This window comes from Podarcis tiliguerta (genome assembly GCF_965153285.1).
Source record: "Podarcis tiliguerta genome assembly, chromosome: Z".
Lineage (NCBI taxonomy): Eukaryota > Metazoa > Chordata > Lepidosauria > Squamata > Lacertidae > Podarcis > Podarcis tiliguerta.
Window position 1 is genome coordinate 29,206,033 of NC_139553.1, and position 26,032 is coordinate 29,232,064.

At 40.1% G+C, this 26,032-nt stretch overlaps 1 protein-coding gene across 4 annotated transcripts in view; it reads right to left on the reverse strand.

The window, feature by feature from the left end:
* Window positions 1–851: 851 nt before the first annotated feature.
* The window catches only part of RPS6KA6 (ribosomal protein S6 kinase A6), a 58,975-nt gene continuing 33,794 nt past the window's right edge, over window positions 852–26,032 (reverse strand). For all 4 annotated transcript variants that reach the window (XM_083423579.1, XM_083423582.1, XM_083423580.1 and 1 more), the window contains exons 11-22: window positions 25,654–25,742; window positions 22,970–23,034; window positions 20,785–20,887; window positions 20,270–20,394; window positions 18,721–18,846; window positions 15,901–15,990; window positions 13,242–13,400; window positions 12,520–12,681; window positions 12,013–12,089; window positions 10,898–11,015; window positions 9,598–9,738; window positions 852–9,489 (exon numbers count right to left, since the gene is read on the reverse strand). In XM_083423579.1, the coding sequence (XP_083279705.1) occupies window positions 9,364–9,489; window positions 9,598–9,738; window positions 10,898–11,015; window positions 12,013–12,089; window positions 12,520–12,681; window positions 13,242–13,400; window positions 15,901–15,990; window positions 18,721–18,846; window positions 20,270–20,394; window positions 20,785–20,887; window positions 22,970–23,034; window positions 25,654–25,742 (1,381 nt within the window). In that variant the 3' untranslated portion in view covers window positions 852–9,363. The remainder of the gene's footprint in view (window positions 9,490–9,597; window positions 9,739–10,897; window positions 11,016–12,012; window positions 12,090–12,519; window positions 12,682–13,241; window positions 13,401–15,900; window positions 15,991–18,720; window positions 18,847–20,269; window positions 20,395–20,784; window positions 20,888–22,969; window positions 23,035–25,653; window positions 25,743–26,032) is intronic.

Genomic DNA, 26,032 nt, shown 5'->3' on the forward strand with positions numbered 1-26,032 from the left:
CTTATCTTCCAACCATGCACATCTGCAGGAACCCCCACACCCATCCCATGAACCATGGAACTTAAGAACATAAGAAGAGCCCTGCTGGATCAGGCCAGTGGCCCATCTAATCCAGCATCCTGATCTCACAGTGGTCAACCAGGTGTCCATGGGAAACCCACAAGCGGGACCTGAAGACAAGTGATTCTGTGCATGGCATCCAAGACACGCATTCCATTTCCAAAAGGACTTATGCTCCCCCCGCCCATGTGTGCCCTGCACTCCCCCAAGATCTGTTCTGCAGGGAAGGGGGAACCCCCATAACAAATTTGGAGGAACATGGATGAGGGAGGAGAGGGAGGAGCTCCATTGTGCAAGGGGATGTCACTATGCTAATATAACTAGTTACCTAGAGCTGCACTAGATGCAACCACTAGCTTCCTTCCTTCCTTCCTTCCTTCCTTCCTTCCTTCCTTCCTTCCTTCCTTCCTTCCTTCTTTTTCAAGCAGGTTTCTAGCATTTGTAGAACCCAAGATACGAGACAGTATTCTTATTTTTTGTGAAGTTAGCCTGCTCCCCACTTTCAGTATTTTACTTTGTGTCCCCCCACTCCTTCCCCGGGGGGGGGGGGATCCTATGCACACTTGTGTCCAACACCTTGCAGCTGCTCCCTGCTTCCCAGCACCCACCATCTCAGGCAGCTACTTCCTTATAGTAGGGCTGACCCTGCAAAAGATTTCATTGGCCTTCACATGATCCCCAACACCTGTGGAGGAAGGGCCAGAAGGCTGAGTGCATTCCTTTAAAAGTAAGTAGAAAAAATAAAGGAGCCCCATTTAATTGCTATAGAAAGAAGTGGGAATTCAAACAAATGAGTTCTAAATGGAAAGTTTTATTTCATTTCAATTGAAGCCCTCCTAGAACAGCCCATACAAGTCACAGAAAGGTTACAAGAGGATTGAAGAGAGCAAGAACACAGTGTCATTTTTAGATTACTTATAAAATGGTGACCCCTTGCTATGCCTTATTATTATTATTATTATTATTATTATTGAAATCTGATGAGTTGGGAGATAGTATTAAAATGCATAACCATTTCATGCCATCCAATAGGATGGAAAACATAGAACTTACAAGCAGAAGAAGAACTGGATCTCCTATGGAAAGCAATAAGAAACATAAAGGATATGCCTCTTTTAAAACTCCTTCTAAAGCAGGAAATCTTTCTCTAATATATCTGCAGTATTGACTTTTTGATGCTTTCAAGGAACAGGGGAAACTCTGCATGTATCTTCAATACCAAAGGTACAGGCAGCAGAATACTGGCTAGCCCCCCCCCCCCCCCGGAAAATAATAGCAAATACAAATGGCACTAATGGAAACAAAATGAAATAGTTCCAAAGTTATGAAAAAGAACAAAAAGGAAACAAATAAAACATTCAATACTGAAAATAAACTGAGTAACCCTCCCCCCCAAAAAAAATTACCATTGTACATCCCTATGTGAAAGTGAGCAGTAAGCCAATGCACATATGCAGACGTCAGATCTCACAGGCATATTCCAGATTCACATCTATCACTCACTCAGCATTTGCTCCGTTTGTCACAGGTGTTCTCCAAAAATTGGATCAGGGTCAAGTAGTCCATCCTACTGCTACTGACACATGCAGGTGTGAACATGTACCTGCAGCAGGTCTTCACACCAGTTCTTGTACGCAAAAATGCTTCCACATGGCCTGGAACCCTGAGTGTCTGGGGCTCCAGATCAAGGATAAATCTTTGCACAATACATGAAGGCCTTGTCCTTGCAGATGTTTGTACCGTATGTATAGAAAACAGTTGTCGGGGATACAATTTAGTGGGCATGTAGGGGCAAAGCTACTTATTCTGGCCTAGTTCCCCTCTCATGTGTTGGGAGCATGCATGTGGAATTCTTCTGAAGAGGGTCAAACATGGACTTGTTCCTCTTTATGTCAAGCATCCACACCTGTTAACATGAAGTTGCACTTGTTCCAGTCACCGTGTTTTTGTAGCACTCAAACCCAATGTTCTGTGCCTGGGGGAAAGGAAACACTTTACACAGACAGACATTCATTGTGATTTGAGGTACGTAAAGTAGGAGCCTGCTTCATAACTTTTCTCAGCCTCTGAGGCCCTTCCCAATGCTGCCAGAGTGATATTGGATGGTGGGGACGAGAGGATGGACTTTTTCCAGTGTGTATTTTGTTTACAGCATTTATACCCTGATCTTTAGCCAAGAAGGCTGTCAGTGTGGCTTCCAAAAATGTGTCCTAATAGGGTTTGTACCCAAGTCTTTATACTATACTCATCTGCTGTTTTTACTTCTATTTTATATTGATGATTTTATACTTTGGCACCATCTTGAGTTGGAATGTGTCTGGAAAGACAGGGTATAAAGTTTAATTATAAATATGTGTTGTCACAGGAAACTTATCAAATACTGCTGTACCTTAGTGAGGAACCACCACTACCTGATGAGCTTAAAGGGTTTGCTTTTTTAAAATTTATAAGTCCTTTGAAACTGTATAATTCCAACACTGGTGCTAACTATGGGGGGGCAATTAAATGACATCTCTCTCTCTCTCTCCCTTCTCCTCTCAGAAGCACATATGAAGCCAATAGTGTGAATGACACTCTTCTTATGAAAAGGCTTACAGTCCCAAGAGGACCAGTACAGGTATATGCTATGATTAAGCCCTATAAGAATAAATTAGGGCAGGGGTTGCCAACAATTTTTGCGTCACTGAGCACATTTGAAATTTTGAGAACATGCTCTGGACAACAGGGACATGTAGAACATGCTCCCAGAATACGGCACCTATTCCTGTGTGACAAAAATTTAAGAGGGCTGAAGAGAAGACGTAAATGTCAGCAATGCAGGCTTTGGCACAATCTTTACCTTACTGTTACCTCTGAACACACACACACACACACACACACACACATACACACACTATTCCACAGCATGTGCACAATCTTAGCGGGGCCTCTTACAATTGAGAGGAATTTAAGTTCAAGTAACTGTAGGAGCTTTGATGAAAAACTAAGAAGATTCGAAACTAAAAATGATCAAAATTGTTTCACTTGGCAAACCTTATGAGTGAGTGTGAGTGTGTGCATTATAAAATATATCTTGTACCCATGGACCCTTCAATTTAAAGATGCTCCTAACAAAATTTCAACGGAAGCAATAACAAAAACACAGATTTCTATGCTGTCTTTGGCATATGTCATGATTCAGAGAGAGAAAGCATACACTGTCTTTAGCAGCATGGATGCAAAGAACAACATACTATGTAATACAATACCGGCTACATCCTTAAGTAGAACGTAATACAACACAAACTTTAATGTCAATATATACAGAGCCTTAAAAGAAAACTTTTTTTTTTAAAAAAAAGGAAGACAACCTGAACAAAATAAATACAATATGATACAAATCCACAATGTTTTGAGAAATGAATGTTATAACGTTAACAACAGGGTTGAAGTGGGTAGGACTTTTTTGTGACTTTAAATCTGTAAGAAAATGCTGTACCCTCAAATAGCATGTATTTAAACACTGCGTAATTTGCTGTCACATGATGCTTTTTCCAGGTTTTGAAATTCACAGCCAGGCACATGCCCAAACAGGTTCAAAAATGTAAACTAGGCAATGGTCTGGTTCCGGCATAACATTGAAGACTACCTAGGTTAATTAACCATAGGTTCCCATTATGTCTGAAAGGGGGAAGCTATAGTTACAAAGCTCAGGACAAACCAAGAGCTTCAAACCTTGTTCCAATTTTAGGACCTATAGTTTACCACTTCAGATGTAAGAGGAAACTATGACTAACTCAAGTATGAAGAGGAAGGAAGCAAAGAAAGGGCAGTGAGGACAAGGCCCATGCATATCTTGGCTTTATACACAGAGTTGTGTTATGTCTGAATCAAACCATTCAGTGCAAGAATGCCAAAGTGCTTGGGACGGTGGAAGAATGCAGCATAAGTAAAAGTCAATTGCAACCACAGTTTTCCCACACCCCTTTTAATATGAACATTTCCATCCTAGAAAAGGGATACCGCTTCTGCTCATTTCTTCAGCAACTTAACTCAACACAAATTTTCAGTTTAATAAAACTTTTCTGAAGAGGGTATTCAGGAACTATATCTGGAAGAACTGCCCATTTGTAATTTAAAACTGCATTTACTTACATGAACACCCCCCCCCCAAGAGATGGCTTTTGACTTAAATTTGTTTTTTTTTAAATTCACCTATTAGTTTTAGCTATTCAGTATCTCTACTTCCACTGCAAGTCTATATTAACACAGATAACTAATTTTATAATTATCCTCTAGCAATACTGCAGAGTGGGAGCAACCACCCCTCAATCCTCATAGGAGACAAGAAGCTAAAAACCACTGAGACCTTTCCCTGTTTAAGTTGTGCTAAAATGAAGGCAACTCTGCAAGGACTCTAATGCATCTGCACAACAACTGCTATTAAGTTCAAAGGGTGTGCATAGTAGAGTTTTCTAGCGGGTTCATAAACTTAGCCACTGTGTAATTGGAAGACCCTTCCCCTGTTGTCTAACACAGATTGGACCATACTGTCAAGTGCAGAATGAATACATATCTGTACAGGCACAACCACCACTTTCCACCAACAGGACTATTCTAAATATGGGTAAAATTGGTTTGCCAAAAAATATAGCTCCTATTGGATCACATACTAAAAGTAATCCCTGTATTTAATGCTAATGTATTTAAATGACGTATTTACAACAAAATTAACTAGTGGCTTTTAAAAAATGACAAAGAGTGCCCATTTTCAATAGGGCAGATTCAACAAGTGCTATAATATAAAATCTGGGCTTTGAAACACACATAATTTGGTTTACTGAAGCCATCTTGAAGTCACACAGGTTATTTCTCTTTATATAATGCATCTGAATACAAGTGTGTGGATCCTTTGCTGCCCCATCAATTGACACAGCTGTTCCTGTAGACTTTTCATGCTACGCTACTGTGTACTTGCCAGGAAACTGTTTCTGGCTTCCTACTTTTTCAGGGCTTCCTCCCTGCCCCAAAGGCAAGGTAGAAAATCAAAGAGGCCATGTGCTGCAAGTTGCACCAGCATTACCCAATCTTTCAGGGTACCACTGCCCTAAAAGAAGATCGTCCTAAGCAAGCAGCTTTGCCATGAAGATGTCAGTCACAATTTTCTTCATGCAGTTTACCAAAGCAAGAGGCAAGAAAAGTGGGCAACAGCTTGAAGAAAGACAAATGTGATTAAACAATACACTGATTTTCCAACAGGTATTTGGGCATGGAGAGCCTCACAGAACCCAAACGATGGGCTGTGATATCATGATAAATAATTTTGTCACATGTCTATGATTTCTTCAGGTGATCGAATTAAAGCAGCCTATGCACATGCATCCCAAAGGTAATTTTTAAAATTTGTATTGCATTTTAGCAATGTGCAATAATATTTCAAGATTCCACCTATATAATCAAATTGGAGGAGACAGTATGTTAATCACTCAGCAGTAGTGCTCTGAATGCAGTAGTCCTCGCATTGGGAGCTCCAATTAAGCACAGGTAGATTTTTTAAGAAGAAATATTTCACAAGAAGCAACACTTTAGATGACAACCAGGACACAGTTGGTGATAGAAAACTCTATGGGGAGGGTGGGAATCTAATCACACAGGCACAATGGAGTCTCAAAGCACATAATCAAAACCATCCTACTGGGATTAGTTGACTCATAGAATGGTTACATTTACCCTCACAAAAGCCAATTTATACTAGCCAGTGGTCCTCAGGAATGCTTGCAAATATACAGAGCCACTTTTGAGCTTTTGGTTAGGAGATGCCATTTATATGAACAGACAGCTCCACACAGGGGGTTGTGTTGCAATTTCTACAATGATAGCAGCTCTAGAAATGGGGTTGCTGCAAGTGTGGATGTCGAAACATCCACACTTTGTTTGCCATACAAAGGTGGCAGTTCATTCAAATTTCATCTCCGCATAGAGGTCCTTGTAAAGATGCCACTACCTAGTGCAAACCAGCTCTTAGTGCAGTAAAATTCATTCTGAGAGGTAAAAGTCAGGATGCTAATCCACTTTAGCATATGGCAACCTATGGTATGATCATTCAGTGTAGGGCTATCACTGTGGATGTTCTGTATGTGCTGATGGCACACACACAGAAATAATTTAGTATCTTTCAAATTGCCTGTCATAAGTCTCTAAATAAGGCACTTCACTCTTTCGGCATAAAAACAAAAAATGAAAACAGAACAGCTTTGCTTGAATCAAAGAAGTGGTCCATTTAGCATGGAACCCTATTCTGGTTTTATAAGGAAGTGCACACTAAATCCTATACTCCATTCCCTGGTATCCATTCTTCTGCCTTTTGGTGGTGAGGATGAAGGGCAACAATACATTTGGCTGGATGCCCTGATCCCCAATCCTAATTGACAGCGATGTTCCTAACTTCCATTACTGCTTTCCCTACAGAGAATTATCCGTTTCCTAGCCATCTTGCAGGAAAAACAAACAAAAGTCTGGTGGCACCATAAAAAGAAATGCATTGTGGCAACTTGCATGGATCACAGTCCATAAAATAAGATGTAACATCACTTTTCAAATCTGCTCCACATTACTTTTGAGGGGGCGGGGAGGTTTAAGAGGGAGAATGCCAGTACCCAGGGCTTTTTTTCAGCCGGAACTCTCTGCAACTCAGTTCTGGCACCTCTCAGGTGTGCTCCATTGCCATTAGAAGTGAACAAGGGAGGCATTCATGGTGAATTCTGGCATCTCTTTTTCTAGAAAAACAGCACTGTCAATGTCTAGTTTTTCATTGCACAGAAGGCACTCTTGTCTTCTCCTACTCTATTATATTCTGTGCTTTATGCTATGTAAGCATAATTACAAACGTGAATAATTTTGTCCTAACAAACAATTCCATCTGCCACCCTCTTCTTTCAACATAGCTGGATGCTTCTATTACCTTACAGTCTCCCACAGATTTAGCTAATTTGGTATTACCAACAAACCAGCATTTGTTCATAGCAGCTAGCACAGAACAAGGAAGTTCTGAGCTCAAATCCCCATTCAACCATGGACCATGAGCCAGTCACTATTTCTCAGCTGGTTAATCTCACATGGTTTTTATGTTTCAACTCTAGTTCAAAGGATCTGTTGTGAAAGGTCCCTGCCCAGGACCCAGGAGAGAGTCATCCAGTCAGAATAGACAACACTGGGCTATGTTTGCTGACAAGGTATAAGGCAGTTATATAGATTTGGGGAAAGGGAAGGACACACCAAACACACTATCCAAAATTCTTTGAAAGAGTGGGGCTTTAAACTGTAAAATGTTAAGTCACACTTTCACTGATGAAATAAATGAGGGATCTATAATCTTCTTTACTCATATAATTTTATGCTCATAAACTAGGGTAGATTATTGTAATGATTTATTGAATTTAGAAACTGCATTCTATTTCAGGTGTTCAGCTCCAGCTGCTCTGTTATTCCCAACGGAAGCATCAACAAAAATGATATGATCTCCCAGCATATTTAACAATATGTAAATAGTTAAAACTAGTTAAGTTCTTCATATTTAGTCACATGGAATGGAGTTTCTTTTCCCTGACTGCATTAGTGGTTATTTCAAGAACTCACAATAAAAAAGGTGATCATATATTATCAACATGAGGGTTTTTATTGGGGGAAGGTTCCATCTGATCTCATCTTGCAACATCTAAGAAGCATATTCTGTGGCCAAATATTGTGAAATCATTATAAAGTCTAGGCTAAGGCTTACTGAAATGTGCTTCTTTTAAAATTCACATCTTTGGGGTAACATACACCAGTTTGTAAATCCAATGTGGGCTAACATGTTCAGCTGCTGACCTTATGCTTAAGATTGATTATGGCCACAACAGCAAGAAACTGCAGACTTTTCTCTACTTTTTCCATTGAGACAAATTCTCCAGAACAGATTAAAAAAAATATTTAGAACACATTTCAAAGTTTAGATCTGATCCAGGACTTCGAAGGGCTTAAAATGGATATTCATCTTTGAAATGTTTATAAAGGGTCTGGGGAAAAACGATGTACTAATTTCCTACAGAAAGTATGAATAAATTTAAAAACATTATGAAATGTGAATATGTGTTTTTTTTAATAAAAAATCAGTATCTTATAATTCATGGTGAAATAACATCTAATGGTGGAAAGGGAAGGAAACAAGAAGAGAACACAGTGGACTATCAAGGTAGCTTCAATTGCCTGTCAAGAGTAATAATGGTAATTCTATAGGTTCTTGCTCTAGAGGGCTTGTATTTAAAACCTCAGTGCAGAAACAATTATCAGCCCTTCTACAGTAAATGAAAGGGCACAGCCCATGTTTTGCAAATGTATACAGTACTGACAATGGAACACACCTAATCCCTTATCACAGAATTATAATATTGTTGGAGGGGGGCTCATCTAGATCACCTCACAGTCCTAGATATTCTATACCTAATTGTCTTATTCTATACCTAAAGCATACCCAAAATGCCTACTCACCCTTTTCTTCAAAGCCTCCGAGGATGGAGATGTCACATGTATGTTAAAAATATAGCAGGCTTTATCATTCTAACCACCAACACCTCACAGCAGTCTTACACAAAAGCACTCCCAGGCTGACCAATCCTACAGTTCTAGTGATGGCTTTCACACTACGATGAAGTGCAGGTTCGTGGCTGATTCCCTTTGTACATTTTCTTCAGTTGCCTGTTACCAGGCATACTTGGGGCTTCCATTTTAGCGTACATGAGTTTTGCACCGGCACATCCTTTTCAGTTATCCTTATCTTGCTGTACCAATGAGTTAAGTGAATGGAGTCCATTGGTAAAGTGACCAATTTACAAAACTAGAGCACATAAGTTTGATTTTGTTTCGTTATTTTACAATAGGGCCAGATAGCAAAAATACTAAAACACTGACTATTTTCTTTCAATTTTAAATTTACAACTTGAGCAGTGTTGATGGTCCCCTAAACCATTTATTTATAAACTGGGAAAAACTATACAGTATTTAAAAGTATTAACATAATGCAACAGATCTTTGAAAAGGACCGTGTACAGAAAACTCTTCATGATCATTATGATGTACCCTGATGCTTTGTTTCAATGAATCACTGACACTTCCTGCAAAATGTGTGATGAATCCCACTGAACCTGTGGATATCTTCTTTTTCTTCAACAGAATTCAAGTAGTGTAGGAGGAACTTGTATATGCCTTTTAAATCACAGGCCAGGCAGATACAGAGCCACTTATTGAATTTTTTCTCTTGCTCCACTTTGGTTAAGTGCCCCGGTGGAACTATAAGTCGGTTGATGTTAGCTTTTTCATGCTCCGTCGTTGAGCTAAGCTTGAAGCTGCAACAGGCTCCAACACAGGCTGAAATGTCTTGTTATTCAGTGCAGAATAGGTGGCAGCCATGGCACCCTAAAAGATAATGAAATCAAAATAGATCATGATACCCTCATGAAGAATAACAAAACCAAAACCCCATTCTCCCACAGGGAACAACAGATTAATTAGTTCCAGTTTTACCTTTACTAGATGAGGTGCATCTTGCCTGTTTAGCTGGTAATGTGGCAACTGGTCCCTACATGCTATCCACGAATGCTTAAGAACTTGCTCTGCAGTATATCGCTGATGTGGATCTACATGCAGCATATGAGATAGCAAATCCTAAAGCAAATTGGACAGATACAACTGTTACAACCAAATCTAAGCAGTGAGAGATTGGACCCTTTTGGTCTTATCAATCATATAATGACATTCAAGTGATCTTTTTTCTGAAGCAGTTAACACTCATACAAAGAGAGAAGGCCAAATGAAAAAGAGCACCATGTGTGCATCAGAGCCCACATGAGTCTCTGAATTTTCCGCAGAGATTTAAACATACAGTAAATTCCAAAAAAGCAATAGAGCATGTTCTAAATTTTAATTTTGTATAAAACAGTCTCATGTTGCTTTATGTTGCTTTTGGCCAGCACTCATAACCCACTTAGGCATGCTGCAGATGTAATATTTCCATCTCTTACAGAGAACATTCTATGTGAACTATTAAAAGTCTCAATTGCATTTCGTAAATTCAGTAGAATAGTTTCAGAAGTAGTAAATTATACATGTTATTGACTTTTAAATAATTATTGATCAAAGGTGCTATATGTGATGAATATAGATACTGTTTGCATTTATTCTATCCTATGGGTGACATCAAATGTTAGTCATACACTGAGTGGAACCACTGATGTCAATTGACTTACGTCCATTTATTTTAATAGGTCTATTCAAAGTTTGATTTAGTTTAATGTCACCCTATGCTTTTAAATGTGACCTTTCATACAGTTTTAAAATTCCACTGCTTACCTATAAATCTAAGCTAAACAAGAACTTCTGATTTCAGAGATGAGGTACAGTAAAAGTCTCAGACATCAAATGTCATAGGAAAACAGGATAATTGAATGTCAAAATAAATGGGCTTATAATTTACATACCATCTATTCATATATATAGAAATTTAATGAGTTTTTAAATAATTAAAGCTCATGCAACACAAATTCTACAACAGCAGCTTGGGCCTAAGTTTCGTAAATAACAAAACAGGTTGCTTTTTCTACCTCCGATAAATACCTTAGGAGCCAAAAGTGAGAGACCAAAGTGATGCTTTTGGTTCTGCTTCAATACCAAAATACCTTTCAAATGTTTACAGAGAAAGGCCTTAAAGGTAAAAGTTTGCTGTTGATGTCATAGTTTGAATTACTGATCCTACCCAAAAATGTTATTCTGATGTTTCACACAGTTACCTGTATTTTATAAATTATAAGATAAAATACATTTACACCTTTGCTGCGTCTGAAACAGTGTCCCAGTTGCCTCCACTTAAAGAAAAATTCCCACTGCCTATTCGTAACAGGATTTCCTCAGGGGTATCATTGGGACCATTGGCAAAAGGAGTATACCTGGGTTCCAATACAAAAGAACAAGATTAGAATAATACAATAATTTTAACAGACATCACTGAAGCCTATTGACTATGAGGTGTCAAATATCATGTAGGGTGGCACTTACTTCACCTGTGCTAGACTATAGAGAAACAGCTACAGCCACATAAACAAACCAGTGTGGTACAGTGGTTAGTGTGCTGGACTAGGACCAGGGAGACCACTCAGAGAAAAAACTCACTGCATGATCTTGGGCCAGTCACTATCTCTCAACCTAACCTACCTCACAGGCTTGTTGTGATTGTAAAACAGAGAGAGGGAGAAGTGTGTAGGTTTCAAGGCGGGAGTTGGGAGCAAGTCCGCAAAAACTTACAAGGTGTCTGTGAAGTTAACTCTTTATTCAAAGAAACAAAACAGTGCAGGCCTAGCAATCATAGCAACTCTGCCCCAATTAGGCCGTTAGGACGACTGAAGGTCCCCACCTTCCACTGCTCTCTAAAGGTTCCTCCTCCCTTGGATCCTTCCCCAGGAACCTGAAGTTCCTTCATTTTGTCTCTCTTTGCTCTGCCCTATTCATCCCTCTTCATGTTCTGAGAGACCAGGGAGGAGGGGAGCTGGTCACAGCAGCAGGAGAAGACAAATTGGCTTCTTCAGCAGCCTGTTTCCACTCTGCCTCTTGGTCCCCCTCCTCACCAGTCTTCTGCTTCTGGACTGCTCTCTGCCACAGCCTCTTCCTGCTCACTAAACCCTATTAGCTCTTCAGCTTCTGAAACCTCATCTTCCCAGTCTCCTCTCTCTTCTACTACTTATCATTGTCCCGCCACCCATCCCATGGCTCTGAGCCTTCTTCCCCTGGGGGACCCCCAGCTTGTGACTCCCACCACTCTTCCTGCATCCAGCCAGTCCGTGACAGTACAACACCTTGAGCTCCTAGGAGAAAAGGTGGGATATAAATGTAATAAAATAATAATAATAAAACATTCAGTGCAATGATTAAATGAAAAACACTTCTTACCCAGCCAACATTGTATAAAGAAGGACACCCAAGCTCCAGATATCACAAGCGGCATCATATCCCTGTCTCATGAGAACCTAATGAAATAGAGAAGAATAAACAGTTCAATTTTTCTGTCATGAAAAGACTATAATTTGAAAGTCCCAAGTAACAGCTTAAAAGAAAATCTCAAAAATATGCTAGTTACAGTAGCTATGATTTCATATATGTTCTGGTTAAAGATGACAACAGTTAATATTGAAAACTGGTTTCTATGCATCTGCTTTAACACTGTTAAAAGAACAAAACGTATTCTTAACATATTTATTTTGCAAAGCTTTGTTAACTGCCTTGAGCTATGAGAACAGCTCTCTATAAATGCAATAAGTAAACAATTTGAGTAAAAGTAAAAAAAACAATTAACCTTTTGCAATTAGAAGATACAAGGCAAATAGATAATATAATGTAACCACTTTCTTGAGATGTCACAAGAGCATGTGCAAATAATATACAAGAAATTCAGCATACCTCTGGCGCTACAAAGTTGGCAGTGTAGCAGGGGGTTAAGAGAAGCCCATTCTCCCCCCGAAGTTGTTTTGCAAAACCAAAATCACAGATCCTGATGGAGTCAGCATTATTTGAGTCATCCATATATAAAATGTTACTGGGTTTAAGGTCTCGATGCACCACCTTAAAAATACACAAATGTTAAACTGAAAACTGAAAAAAGCAGGAAATGATCATTTGGAGCTTTTTCAATTTTTTTTAAAGAATGCAGAATCAATACAACACACATGTGGGCCCAATATGGGTGATCTAATTAGATACTATTCATAGCACAAATGCAACTTAACCAGGCTGCTGATTTAGACTGCAATCTTAAGAACACGGGATAAGGAATAAACCCTATTGAGATTGATGAAATTTATTTTTGAGTAAGCATGCTTTCATTAATTTTTTAAGAACTGATGCTTGCTTTTCCATCATGAAAGCAGATCCAGATTTTAGTCACTAGTGAAAAAAGAAAAACTACACATTTTTCTTTTGTCTACAGATTTCAGAATAAATTACTATTGTAAATTTACCTTTACATTATTGCTTACCTAATCAAACTCTTGAACACAATATCCTACAGTCCTGTTTACTATGTAGAGTACTGCCTAGTTTAAAGTTTCTCCACAATATTAACAACATATTAGAATGTATACGAATGTAATTACTATACAATAATCAAAATGGACATAACTTACTCCTTGACAATGAAGGTAGTCAACTGTTTTAGTGATCGTAAACAAAACAGCACTTGCTTCCCGTTCTGAGAAATACTTTTGTCTGAGTATACGATCCAGTAGTTCACCTCCCTTCATTAATTCTGTGACAAGGTAGATATATTTACCATCATCATACACCTGCGGAAATTAAATGCATATGAGTATTGTAAATATTCCCAGGCACCTGATTACTTGAGAAAAGTGTGAATCAGAGTCATTTAATATATTCAACTAAGCTTAACTCAGCATAGACCTACTAAAGTTCATATCCCCAACAGAGTCATGCTTATTAATTTCAATGTATCTACTCTGAGTAAAATGACCCCAAAAATCTGAATTACAAAGTCAAATTCCAGTATACGAAGGGCATCCCTTCCCTAGCAGGAAACAGGATCATGCAGCCCAAGCAGCAGGATTTAATCTCCACTCAGCACCAGATGAGCAGAGATAAAAGATCAGCCCAAGACTAGAGGATTTAAAAGGGAAAGGGGAGACTTGTAAAGGCTTTTGCAAGGCTCCTCTGCTTCCAAATACCAAATCATGTGCCAAACTTTCAGGCACCATTTTGCATGCAAAGGCAGGGTGCAAGAGAACTCATCTGCATTGCATTTGCATGCAAAATGCACCTTTTTTTCCTCCCCTCCCAGTTTATAGATGGGAAAGAGAAAAAGAAAGGCACATAGACAGTGGATCATGTCTTAAAGTACCTGTCTTAAAACACACTTTGGAGCACCAGCCCATCCTTTAAAGGAGGTGGTAACTACTTCAAAGGGTGCTTTGCAGCTTTAGGATAGAATGCTAGAGTGTTTACCTTTGCAAGTCTTTGTGCATTTCTCTTTTAAAACTTCAACAGTGGCTTGAAGGAGAAGTGAAAGACAACGTGCAAAGCTGCACGAGAGATTTTGACAGGTGGGTATTTCTGTCCACCTTTCATTATTATTATTTATCCAATTTATATACCACCCATCATCTGAAGATCAGAAGGTGGTTTACAAAAACCACAAAAAATCATAACAAATGAACTCCTCATACCCTGTTTAAAAGGCCATAGGTGGTTTAATTAGGAAAAGGCATAGGAGCAGAGAAATATTTTTGCCTGGCACCTAAAGATATGCAACGAAGGCACCAGGAAAGCCTCCTTGGGGAGAGCAGTCCAGAAGCAGGAAGCCACCACACAAAAGGCCCCCTTCTCATGTTGCTGCCCTCCGGACCTCTTTCAGAGGCAGCACAGGAAGTAGGGTTTGGAAGATGATTGCAGGGTCTGGGTTGGTTCCTATGTGAAGAAGTGGTCTTTGAGTTATTGCAGTCCTGAGGCTTTATAGGTCAAAACCAGCACTTAGAATTGGGCCTGGAAACTAACTGATAGCCAGTTTAGCTGGTCCAAGATGGATGTTATATGCTCAAACTGCCTTGCCCAGTGAGCATATTGCTGACAATGTACTCCAAAATTCTGAATTACCCTACTCAGCAGTTTCATGTGGATGTTAAAAAGCATTGAGGGGGATTGAACCCTGAGGAACCCCATATTCCAGGCTCCAGAGGAGTGAAGAGCACTCCCCAAGCATCTCCTCTGGAAATGACCATCCAAGTAGGACCAAAACCACTGCAAAGTGGTGCTACCCAGCCGTAATTTCGACAGCAGATCCAAAAGGGTATGATGGTCGATGATAATCTAAAGCCACTAAGAGGCTGAGAAGAATTAACAAGGACAAATTTCCCCTGTCTCTCTCCTGAAAAATATCATCATGCAAGGCGACCCAAGCAATTTCTGTGCCACAATTCCGACTGAAATGGATCTAGAAAATCAGATTTTCTAAGACACCAGGTGATTGGCAGGTGCTCACCTGTCAAATAAGGCCCTGAGCGGCCTGGTAAGAATCTGTCTTCTAGAACCAAAAATATTATCCACCCCTGGTTCTAGCAGATTCAAATGCACATTTACTAAGGCCACATTGGTGTTTCATTTCACTATCTGTGTGAGACCATAAACCAAATGAAACCACGTGCAAATGAATTCCAGGCAATGCTAACATACTACCAATTCCCACAAAGATTACATCATTTCTTATGCAGGAAGGTGCACAGATATATGTGCGGACCTCTATGTATGCCTGTGGGGTTTAGCAAAAAGGCACAGTCTCCCCTACAGCAATAGTCACATGGACAACTGAACACATGGCACAGCATTACAGTGGAACCTCCACTTAGAGACATAATCCATCCCGGAGGTCCGTCCACTGGTCAAAATGGGATGCTAGAAGAGGCATCTTGTGCATGTGCGCATTTGGCGGCAGTGCGCTTTTGCGCATGCGCAGACGACGATGGCCGCTTCTGCACATGCGCAGATGGCAGAAGCCACTTCCACACATGCACGAATTGCGGCAAACCCGGTGTTTACTTCCGGGTTTGCCGCAGGCGCAACTTGGAACGTCCATGAGACAAGGCATATTTAAGTCTAGGTTCCACTGTACATTCAATTATGGTAATGGCCTTTTAATGAGGCACAGTGAAATATTTCCCTGAAAATTATTAAAGAGGTTGAACTTTCTATATTCTAGTGAAGAATAGCAAGAACATGTTTTACTAAATCCATGTTTACAGACAGTGTGCTTTTTCAGAAACCAAGAAGAATACATACATCTTTTAAAGTAATAATGTTAGGATGCTGTCCATAGCGCATCAGAATCTCGATTTCTTCAGAGGGATCTCTTTTACTTTTGTCAATTATCTGGAAATATTAAACGGCATGCAAAAGTTACACATTAGTTTTTTAAAATGAAAACAGTTTTATAGTAACAATAAAATGTAAACAACTTTAAAAACCTGTAGACCACAATAAACATAGTGTTTGTAGGCACACATCTGAGCAAGTGCTTTACCTCTAAGAGAGGTCATTTCAAGGAGTGCAGTCCAGTTAAGACCATGTAAATAGTATGATTTTTCAAATAAAATGATATTGAGTTGGAATACAAATGACTGGCTTGTTTATATGACAAAATAAGTTCTTGCTACACCAAAAGAGAAGGAATCCAGGCTGGATGTTCTCTGTACTACTCTCTGCTCATGTAACAGCTACTAAGATCAGTAACATCTTTCCAGTTTTTAGAGCTCTGCAACCAGCATAAAATAATCCCAATTTTAGAGGGTTTCAGAACAATACCACATAAACCCAGAGGAAAGGATTCCTCTCAATTTTTTGTTCAGTGATAATATTATTTCTTTAAAGACTATGTTGCATAATGTTTTCACTGCTGGGCGGTTACATATGAGGTGCCAATATGGAAATCTTCCATGACAATTCCTCCAGCACACACTGTATCTCCCCACCCCAGTTTTATTGTGAACCAATTTCACAGGTGACCTGTGAGCTAGCTTGAGAGTCCCCCCCAGACCATGCCGACTGAAACATATATTAAAAGCTTGGATGCCCATATTTTATTCAATTGGTTTGTTTTTAATTCCTCTGCAAGGTCTTTTCTCCACATAACTTTCAATCCCAAGAAGGAAAGGTAAGTAGTATTTTTAAAAATTGCATAAATCTTTGACAGCAGGTCTTTCAAAGATGTTCAAAAAATGTGAGAGGATGAATCACCTGTTTTAAAATAAAGGAACCGGAGATAAAGTAATGAACTTGCTGGAGAATTAACAAACCCACCAGGGCACCTTGCAGTTGGTTTTTTAGTTGATTTTCTGACAATGGGCTACCATTAATATAAGAACATATGAATCTATAAAGGCCTTTTCTTTGAAATGCCTTGAAGGAAGTTATTTTTTCTTGACAGAGCAATTGTGTTAAATGGGAAGGACACAGTGTCAACTTCTGCCATTTACAGTGGTACCTCGGGTTACAGACGCTTCAGGTTACGAACTCCGCTAACACAGAAATAGTACCTCGGGTTAAGAATATTACTTCAGGATGAGAAAAGAAATCATGCAACAGCAGTGCGGCAGCAGTGGGAGGCCCCATTTGCTAAAGTGGTACCTCAGGTTAAGAACAGTTCAGGATAAGAACGGACCTCCCGAATGAATTAAGTTTTTAACCTGAGGTACCACTGTATACCAAAATTCAAACAAAGAGGATAGGAAGAGATTATTCATGTGTTGTCATTTCTTAAAAGAAGAGGATGATATGTTCACTTTCTAGCCTCTTAGGAATTATAAGCATGCGGAAGCATGTAGCACTGCACACTACCACATTATCTACTATTGACCATCAACTGAATACAGTGGTACCTCGGGTTAAGTACTTAATTCATTCTGGAGGTCAGTTCTTAACCTGAAACTGTACTTAACCTGAAGCACCACTTTAGCTAATGGGGCCTCCCGCTGCCGCCGCACCGCCAGAGCACAATTTCTGTTCTCATCCCAAAGCAAAGTTCTTAAGCTGAAGCACTATTTCTGGGTTAGCGGAGTCTGTAACCTGAAGCGTCTGTAACCTGAAGCTTATGTAACCCGAGCTACCACTGCGCATCAGTTGGTGTTCACAACTCATGCACTCAAGGTTTCTCTTTAGCCTACATGTTATGATGCTCTGAGAAACAAGGACAGCAATAGAAGTAAGGATCTGATCACCATTTCGCCAATGCAGGTCTTCTGACTGGAGGACCACAAATGACTGAAATATTTACTTGTTTCAGTTTATTATCAGCTTTATCCCCAAGTGCTCTGTTGATTATCAGTTTCAAAAATATTTTTATTTGACTTCTGCTTTATTTTGAAATATGTATAGAATGCTTAATCATAAAAATCTAAGCAGTGTACATTGTTATTTTAGTATTAATAAGCACAGATGAGTTCAGCAAAGCATAAAAACAGAATGTACATCACTAAATTATATGTCTGGGTTGGCATGCTGGAAGAAAAAGATTTTCAGCAGGTGTCTAAAACAATACAGTAAGGCCACTTGCCTAGCATCAATAGGCAAGGTGTTTCAAAACACAGATGTGACCGCACTAGAAGACTGACACATAGTTACTGTGGAACATTATATAGCACTTGTAAATAGCGCAGGTTCTGCAGACAGAAGCTGTCCAGAAAGTACATATGGAGGAAGGCAATCCTCCAAGGAAACTGGTCACAAGCCGTTAAGGGCTGTATAGACTATTTATTTATAGAAGATAAATAGTACTGTGGCATCAAAGAGACTAAATCTTTTTAAGTGTCCTAAGCAACTGCAACAGGACATTACAAAGATATTCCTAAATTGCAGCATACTCCCTTGGGTACATGAAGGTAACTATATGTAAGCAAGAATACTGAGTATTTATTGTAAAGCTTACAGTTGAATAATGTTTTAATAACAGGCTGCTTTATAAACATTAGAGTGAAAGGTCTTTGTTTTAAAAACATACATTTTTGTATTCAGCAGAAATAGTTAAGTATGGTTAGAGGAAAGAGCTCTAAGATCTATTAATAGATTTGCCAGTACCAACTATGGAGAAAGGAACTCCATATATACCTTCACAGCAAACTCCATGCTTGAAGCCATGTGGATGCAGCGCTTACACACTGAATATGAGCCAACACCAATGTCCTCCTTAAGTTCATAAGCATCTGTGAATAGTGCACTGTTCCCATGAAGTTGCTAAAAGCAAACAAACTGTTGTTTAAAGCTATACACAATTCTTAACAATCATTTCATAAACTTCAGTAAACGATTCAGTTGCTAAACATATGGCAAATATACTTTCATTAGATGCTTCTGCAGTGTGCCCAGAGTGGTACAATAGGGCAGCAATGAGAACCATAAGGGCAAAACAAGAGCACAATTTATTGGCCTCTACTGATAGTTTTGTCTGCCTCACGTAGGACCCCAAGGACAAGAAAATATAGCCATGAACTGTAAGGGAGATGCAGAGATCTAAATAGAGACCATTATTTGTGGTGTGACGCCTCTTTTGTTTATATTTATTTTTGATTCAGATTTGTCATGGCCAATAGCTAGTACAATAAAGATATTTGGATTGGATTGGGCATTGGAAGCCTGATGATCTGCACCTAAATGTTAATTGCCTTATGTAGATGTGAATAAGAGATCCTATATAAGACATGCTCCCCACCCCCTGAACCTCCAGAAAAAACAATCCTCAGCTGGGAAAATGTGTGTACTAGCTAGAATTTTGAGACTGACAAGTTTCATCCTCTATGTTTATTTGTGAACCTGCTACAACAAGGGCGTGGAACCAGATCCAGTTGGCAGGCTGGATTCTAAAATCCCTCCACCTTCCCTGTGGGCCAACTTTGGAAGATGGGTGGAGCTGCCCACTTGTCAATCACCTGACATCAGATGATGACTTCAAGTGAGTTCTCTCTCAGTGCTAAATTAGGAAACATCTTTAAAGTCTGTTTGCAAGTATGGTGTGGATTCAAACCATGCCAGCAGGTGGATGTTTTTCCTCTGCTGCCCTACACATGAAAAAAACGACGTTTTTCCTCTGCAGATTGGCAGAGGAAAAAACACTGTTTTCAGGCACAATCTGAATTCCTACTATGCTTGTGAATGGATCTCAGAGGAGTTCCCTTTCAGCACCCATCGGGGGATAAACATTGAGAAGAAGTTCTTTTAAAAGCTTGCTCTCAATACAACTTCAAAAGGCACTAGATTTCAGCACACATTAGCTGATTGGCTCAGAGAAAAGCCCTACCAGCTTACTAGCAAGTTCCCAGTGCAGCTGATTCCAGTCATGTATTCCAGCCCTGTATTTGCCTGCCCCAGTTTGATGTTACATATGACATCCCATGCAATGCTACATATGATGTTCGGTGCAATACAGATGGGTGTGGCTTGGATAAAACTGCTTCGCGGGCCAATTAGATCTGTGAGACCGAGCTCTTCCATGGCTGTGCTACAGGATTAATATTCAGAAAATTGAAAGTATGCATCTTGCATAAGCAATATTTGCTTAATAAGCAATTACTGCAAATCTTATCACTACACCACTGGAAGTAGCTATTTCAATAGTTATATGTGTATACAGGACCCAGGGTGAGAAAACGAAACCTTTTACCTGTACTATTGGCAATATGTTGTTGAGAGGGGAGATTTTGTGGTCTTCTATGGCCGTAGTTGCGACGAAGCTAAAGCCTTTGAAGAGCTGGTGTGCATTAGCACTAGGTGGAACTCCTGGAGAATCTAATGATTAAATTTATAATATGTTAGACAGCCCATAATACATTTTTTCCACTGCAGTTATGGATTTTTATTTTGCTTTTTGAAAAATAAAGACAAGTATAAATAGTAAGCTCATTTACATTTATAAGAATTTAACGGATCTATAAGAGGAAGAAACTAACGAAGGCAGAAGGAATACAGAGCTACTTCGTCTTCTTTCTGAGATTTGTTTTTCAAACAATTAACTTGACGATTTAATTTCCAGAAATCAAAAAGCATATTTTATTTTATTGTTTTTAAGCAGATTAGATCCGTTCCAACACTGCTTGGATTTTAACTAAAATTTACACTGTAAATGGGCATGGTAGAGAAAAGAGTTTATATTGTTTTTTGTTTGTTTTACCGTATTACCTTTTGGTGTTTTTGCTGTGAATTCTGGATCAAAACAAAATGTGTCTTCTGGCCTCCCGGAAGCAGGTTTAAATGGAGGCAGGATCTCTCTCCTGTATAGTTTCTGAAAATGGAATTGCAATATATTATTTCCTCATGAACGCAAACACATCACATGCAAAATTAAAGCATCAAAATGTAAAGTAGGTACTTCTCTTTAAGCTGGGTTCACCTGATTCTCTAGTGTGAATCTGAAGAACTTCCAAAAGGCTACAAAAAACAATTCTCTGCATGCTTGAGTGGGGGGAAAAGACAAGAAAAATATCTTTCTCCTGACTCACTTCTTGCACATAATGGCTGAAGTTGCACATTAACGCTAAGCCATGGCTTAACAGTACATGCATGAGTTGCAGTGAGCCCCAGTGAAACATTGGTTTTCTACTCTCACTTCCTCTTCTCTTCCTGTAAATTTGGAAAAAGGACTTCCACAGAGAATGGTTTTATTCTAATAAGATATAAGGCTATGAAAATCTTAAGATGGAGACAGGAAATGTAATGATACTGAATTGTTAATAAGATAACAAATATTCAGTACGGCAAGTATATTTTGGACATTCCACTGACTGTTGGTATCCATCAGCAAATGTTTGGTAAGCAAATAAAATTGAATAGATCAAAGGTTGATCTAATGGTAAATGAAAGCAAGCCAGAGACAAATGAAATGAAAAGTGGAATCAAAGATGATACAGAGACTTTGGAGAAGAATATGGGTAAAGGACTGGCAGAACCAAAGGGTGAAATGGTAGAGTTGGAGGGAACAGATAGTGAAATAGAAAAGCCCTTCACAAGGGTGTTTGGAGGAGAGAAACAGCCAAATGGTGGAGCTCGATTCTGCAGGAATGGAATGAAGTCATGGATGGAAAGAGATGGGATCTGCAATCAACAGAGCTGAGAAAGAAATGCTCTCAGTGTACAATTTTGAGTGAATTCAGAAGAAAAAGCTATCAAACCTCTGGCCCTTTTCTTGGAAATGTTTTTTAGATAAGGATGCAAAACCACATCAAACCCAACAGGAAATTGGAACTGAAGACACTGAACTGGGTATGAATTAATGGTTACATAACAAAAAAAGAACTATGGATAATATCTCAATATAACAGCAGAGAGACTTATGTGGACAATGATAGACTTTTTATTGTTATTGTTAAATATGGAGGCATGATTGTTGAACGTATTGGAGGCAAAGTTGATATGTTTGATCAAAGAAAAGCCATTGCTGTATTTTATTAATAATAACAATTAGATAAAAATTAGAGTATGAAACGGGAAAATGAACAAATTTTAGACATTTAGGACTGAAGGCTGGAAATGGCCGCTTACCTGGTGCCAGGGTTTGTGGCAGTTGTGGTGTGTCGCAGCTGCCCCTCTACTCCCCATGGGACAAGACGCCACCTCATAGTGGCTGACTGTTTGGGGATCCACAGGAGAGCACGTCATTCTCCAAATTGCCAAATCAAGGGCATGCTGGAGGCTGGGATTGGGCAGTGACCAGAGTGGATGTCTTCACTCTGGTCTGACACCTGAATATTTAGACTGGTTGTGCCTGAGTTCAGGACCACTATGGTTTAATAATTGTTGTATCTGGAGCCAGGAATGAATTTTCCTGCAAACAGATTGGGCCCTTGTGGAGGTTTTGGCTTCCTCATAGCAAAAAAGCCATTGAGTTGAGATGAAGTGGTGCATCACCTGTACTTCAGTCAGGTGTGATCTAGGGATATCCCATTAACAGGGACTAAATGGGTCTCTGTCCAGTTTAAAAGGCCATAGATTGTTTAATTAGCCAAAGGCCTGTGAGAAGAGGAGTGTTTTTGCCTGGTGCCTAAAGATACAGAAGAAAGGCTCCTCAAGCATTCCACAACTGGGGAGTTCCCACAGATAACACTCACTTTCCTGGAGGAGATACATGAAGAAGGGCCTCAGATGATGATTGTAGGGTCTGGGTTGGTTCATATGTGATTTCATCTCAGTCTCCCTTAATGGTTTTTTTCTTCTTTTCTTTTTAGAAAATAGGTTTTCTAAATAGATGCTAGAAGTACACAATGTTTGGCTGCTTGAACAATTTGATATATCCCACATTTATTTATTCTTTGAAAGGCAACATTACAAAAATGGAGTGTTAAATTTCAGCCTTCTTTTATGTACTCACATTCCAATCAATGGTTGAAAAGAAAGGATGTCTCTTGATTTCTTCAACCCCATCAGGACCAGCCCCTGTCATTGCAGGAAATGAAAGGTACTAAATCAAACAGCGTAAAGAAAAATATTGTGGGGCATCCAAAGAGGCTTTGACTTTTAGTTTCTCAAATAGCACCTCTCTACCTTACCTAAAATATATTGGAATATGGTTTCAAAACTAAGGGTTTTGAGTGATAGTTTTGAATAGCAGACTGTTGTCTCTTAGCTGACATGCCTCAAACCTTGGGCACTCTTTGAATCCCAGCCTATATTTAGTAACCAGATTTAAGAGAAAGTCTGAGGATATGGAACATCTACTTATAGCATTTGAAGTGAAATAAAAATTCCAGGATTGACCACATGCAGTTTTTTCACCTTCAGGTGTACTATGAAAATGAAAAAAGAAACAAGATATATCAGGTACTGTACCCACACATACATCAATAGCCAAAACAAACAAGCCCCTGTCACAGTTTTTAGCCAACTACTATAATTTTATCTTTGGGAACACAGTATTTTATTAGTGCATTATACAACAAGTTCACAACAGAATACACCCCAAAGGGGCTGCATAAACTACATCAAGGTGAGGAACCTCTATCCCTCTGTAAATTATTGCAGACCAACTCCCTTCAGCCAGAGCCTGCAAGTTCAATGGTCAAAGATGAGGCAACATCTCCGGGGCCACAGGTTCGCCACCCAAACTACATTATTTTGAATGATGGCTCATTTTGATGAAGCAGAGTATGATTCATTATAACTTGAACACAAGCAGAAATTATAGTCAGGCTGCATCAGAAGACAGAAAAGAAGGGATGTGAGGCCACCATCTGTCCTGTCATCTGGCAGCAGTCATTACATCAGGCTGCAGCAAAGAAAGAACAAGAAGAAATGCAGAGAACACACCATTGACTCCACTGAAAGACCAGCAATGCTACTGAAGTTTTCCACTCAAACAGTTCATTACAACAACTTGAACCCAATTTTCTTATTTCCTCCTTTTTCCAAATCTATTTTCCAGGGGAAATAGTATAACCTTTGCATAAGCCAGGACAGACCATAAATGCAAAGCTAGTGAGACAACTGAATAGGAACTTAATATTTAACACTTAAGGAAATGCTTGGTTCGAAAGCATCTTTAAGACATATCCTTCTGTGGTTTTGCTAAGATTCAACAGAATGAATCTTTGATAAACAGCTAAATAAGCAGGCCTTAGTTGCTTACAATATAGGCCAGTGATGGCGAATCATTTAGAGACTGAGTGCCCAAACTGCAACCCAAAACCCACTTATTTATCACAGAGTAGCAACGCGGCAATTTAACCTGAATACTGAGGTTTTAGTTTAGAAGGGGCGGTTGGTGCATCCACATGGAGAGAGAATGGAGCAATACAGTGGTACCTCAGTTTTCGAACAGCTTAGTTCTCGAACTGCTTGGAACCCAAACAATTCAAACCCGAAAACGAAGTGTTCTGGTTTTCAAATTCTTTTCAGAAGTGGAACGTGCTCTCTTTTGAGTATACCTTCTATTTTGAGTGCCACACTTCCATTTTCAGAGTGAGGGAAGGCAGGCTGGGTGGCAAGTGAGCAGGCACCTGCCGCCCTCTAGCGCTGGGTCCCTCTGCCACCGCAGCCACAACAGCAACAACCCCCTCCTCCAGCTCTGGAGGCGCTGAGTGAGGGAAGGCTGGGCTGGGGTGGCAAGCAAGTGGGCAAGGGATATCATCGCCACCCGCACCCCCCAGCCTGCTCCAGCTTGCAGGCAAGTAGGAGTGCAATCGGACTGCTCTGCTAGGCAGCATTGCTGCTTGCATGGGAACAGGAGCTGGATTGGGGCTGCTCAGCTGGGGAGGTGCAGGCTCCATCACACTTTTCATTGAGAGGTTTGCAGCTGCACTCCCCTCAAGGGAGAAGTTTAAAGGATCCCCCAGCTCCGCATCAGATCCCCTGCAATCCCATGAAGGCAGCCAGGCTGAATAGTTGCTGAAGTTGGGGGAGGTGGAGGCAGCCCAGAAGCTGCATCTGAGAGCCCCTGTACCACCTGAAGGCAGCCAGGTGCACCTCAGCTGAGCTGCCCAATCCCACTTCTATTTGCGTGCAAGCAGGAGTGGAGGCAGGGATCTCTCAGAAGTGGAGTGGGGTGGAGGCTTCATGCTCCCCAGCTGAGCTGCCCAATCCTGCTCCTGCTTGCTCGCAAGTAGGGGTGGGATCGGGCAGCTCAGGTGGGGAGCGTGAAGCCTCCACTCCACTTCTGACTCCGTTCCCATTGGCCCTGGCCAGAGGGTATGCGAAGCCTCAACCTCGCAGCATCAGGAGGAAGGTGGCTGCTTGGAACTCTTGGTGGCCCACCAACGCAGCGGCGCACTTTTGAGCATGTGCATTGCGCTGTGCCCTCCCCACCCACAGCGGAGGTTCCCCAAGGGATAATGTGCCCCCCGGAGGTTGTGGCTACGTTTTGCACGCACATATACACACCCCATCTGAGGCGCTTCTACTCGGACACAAGTTGAGCTGAGGAGTCAACACGCTGCCATTTCCTTCTGCAACCTCTGTGCTTGGGCGACAGTGCGCATGCCCACAGAGAGGGCTCTGAGTGACCCCTCTGGCATGCATGCCATAGGTTCACCAACACTAATATAGGCGATACAAACTTACCTAACCTATTTGAAGGATTCCTTTTAAACAACATCCGGAGAAGACTTTGAGCTTCAGTACTAAGAAACTGTGGCATGCCTAGTTTTGCTCTAGAAAAAGAGAGAATTCATATTCAAAATATACTCACTAATTAAATAAAACATAGAGTATGATCTGTGCAATACACTTCAATGCAACAAGGAAGTATGCAGTTCAATTCAATTACCCTAAAAGAACACATTTTAAAAGGGTTTAACTATTCATGTCATCCACTTTCTATATTGCATCTTACACAGAATTGCATATTCTTGTTCATCTATTCCAGATAAACAAACAAATTTCTGGGAATACAATACTCCATTATGCTTTCATGAGCTGAATATTTAATCAGAGTCCTTTG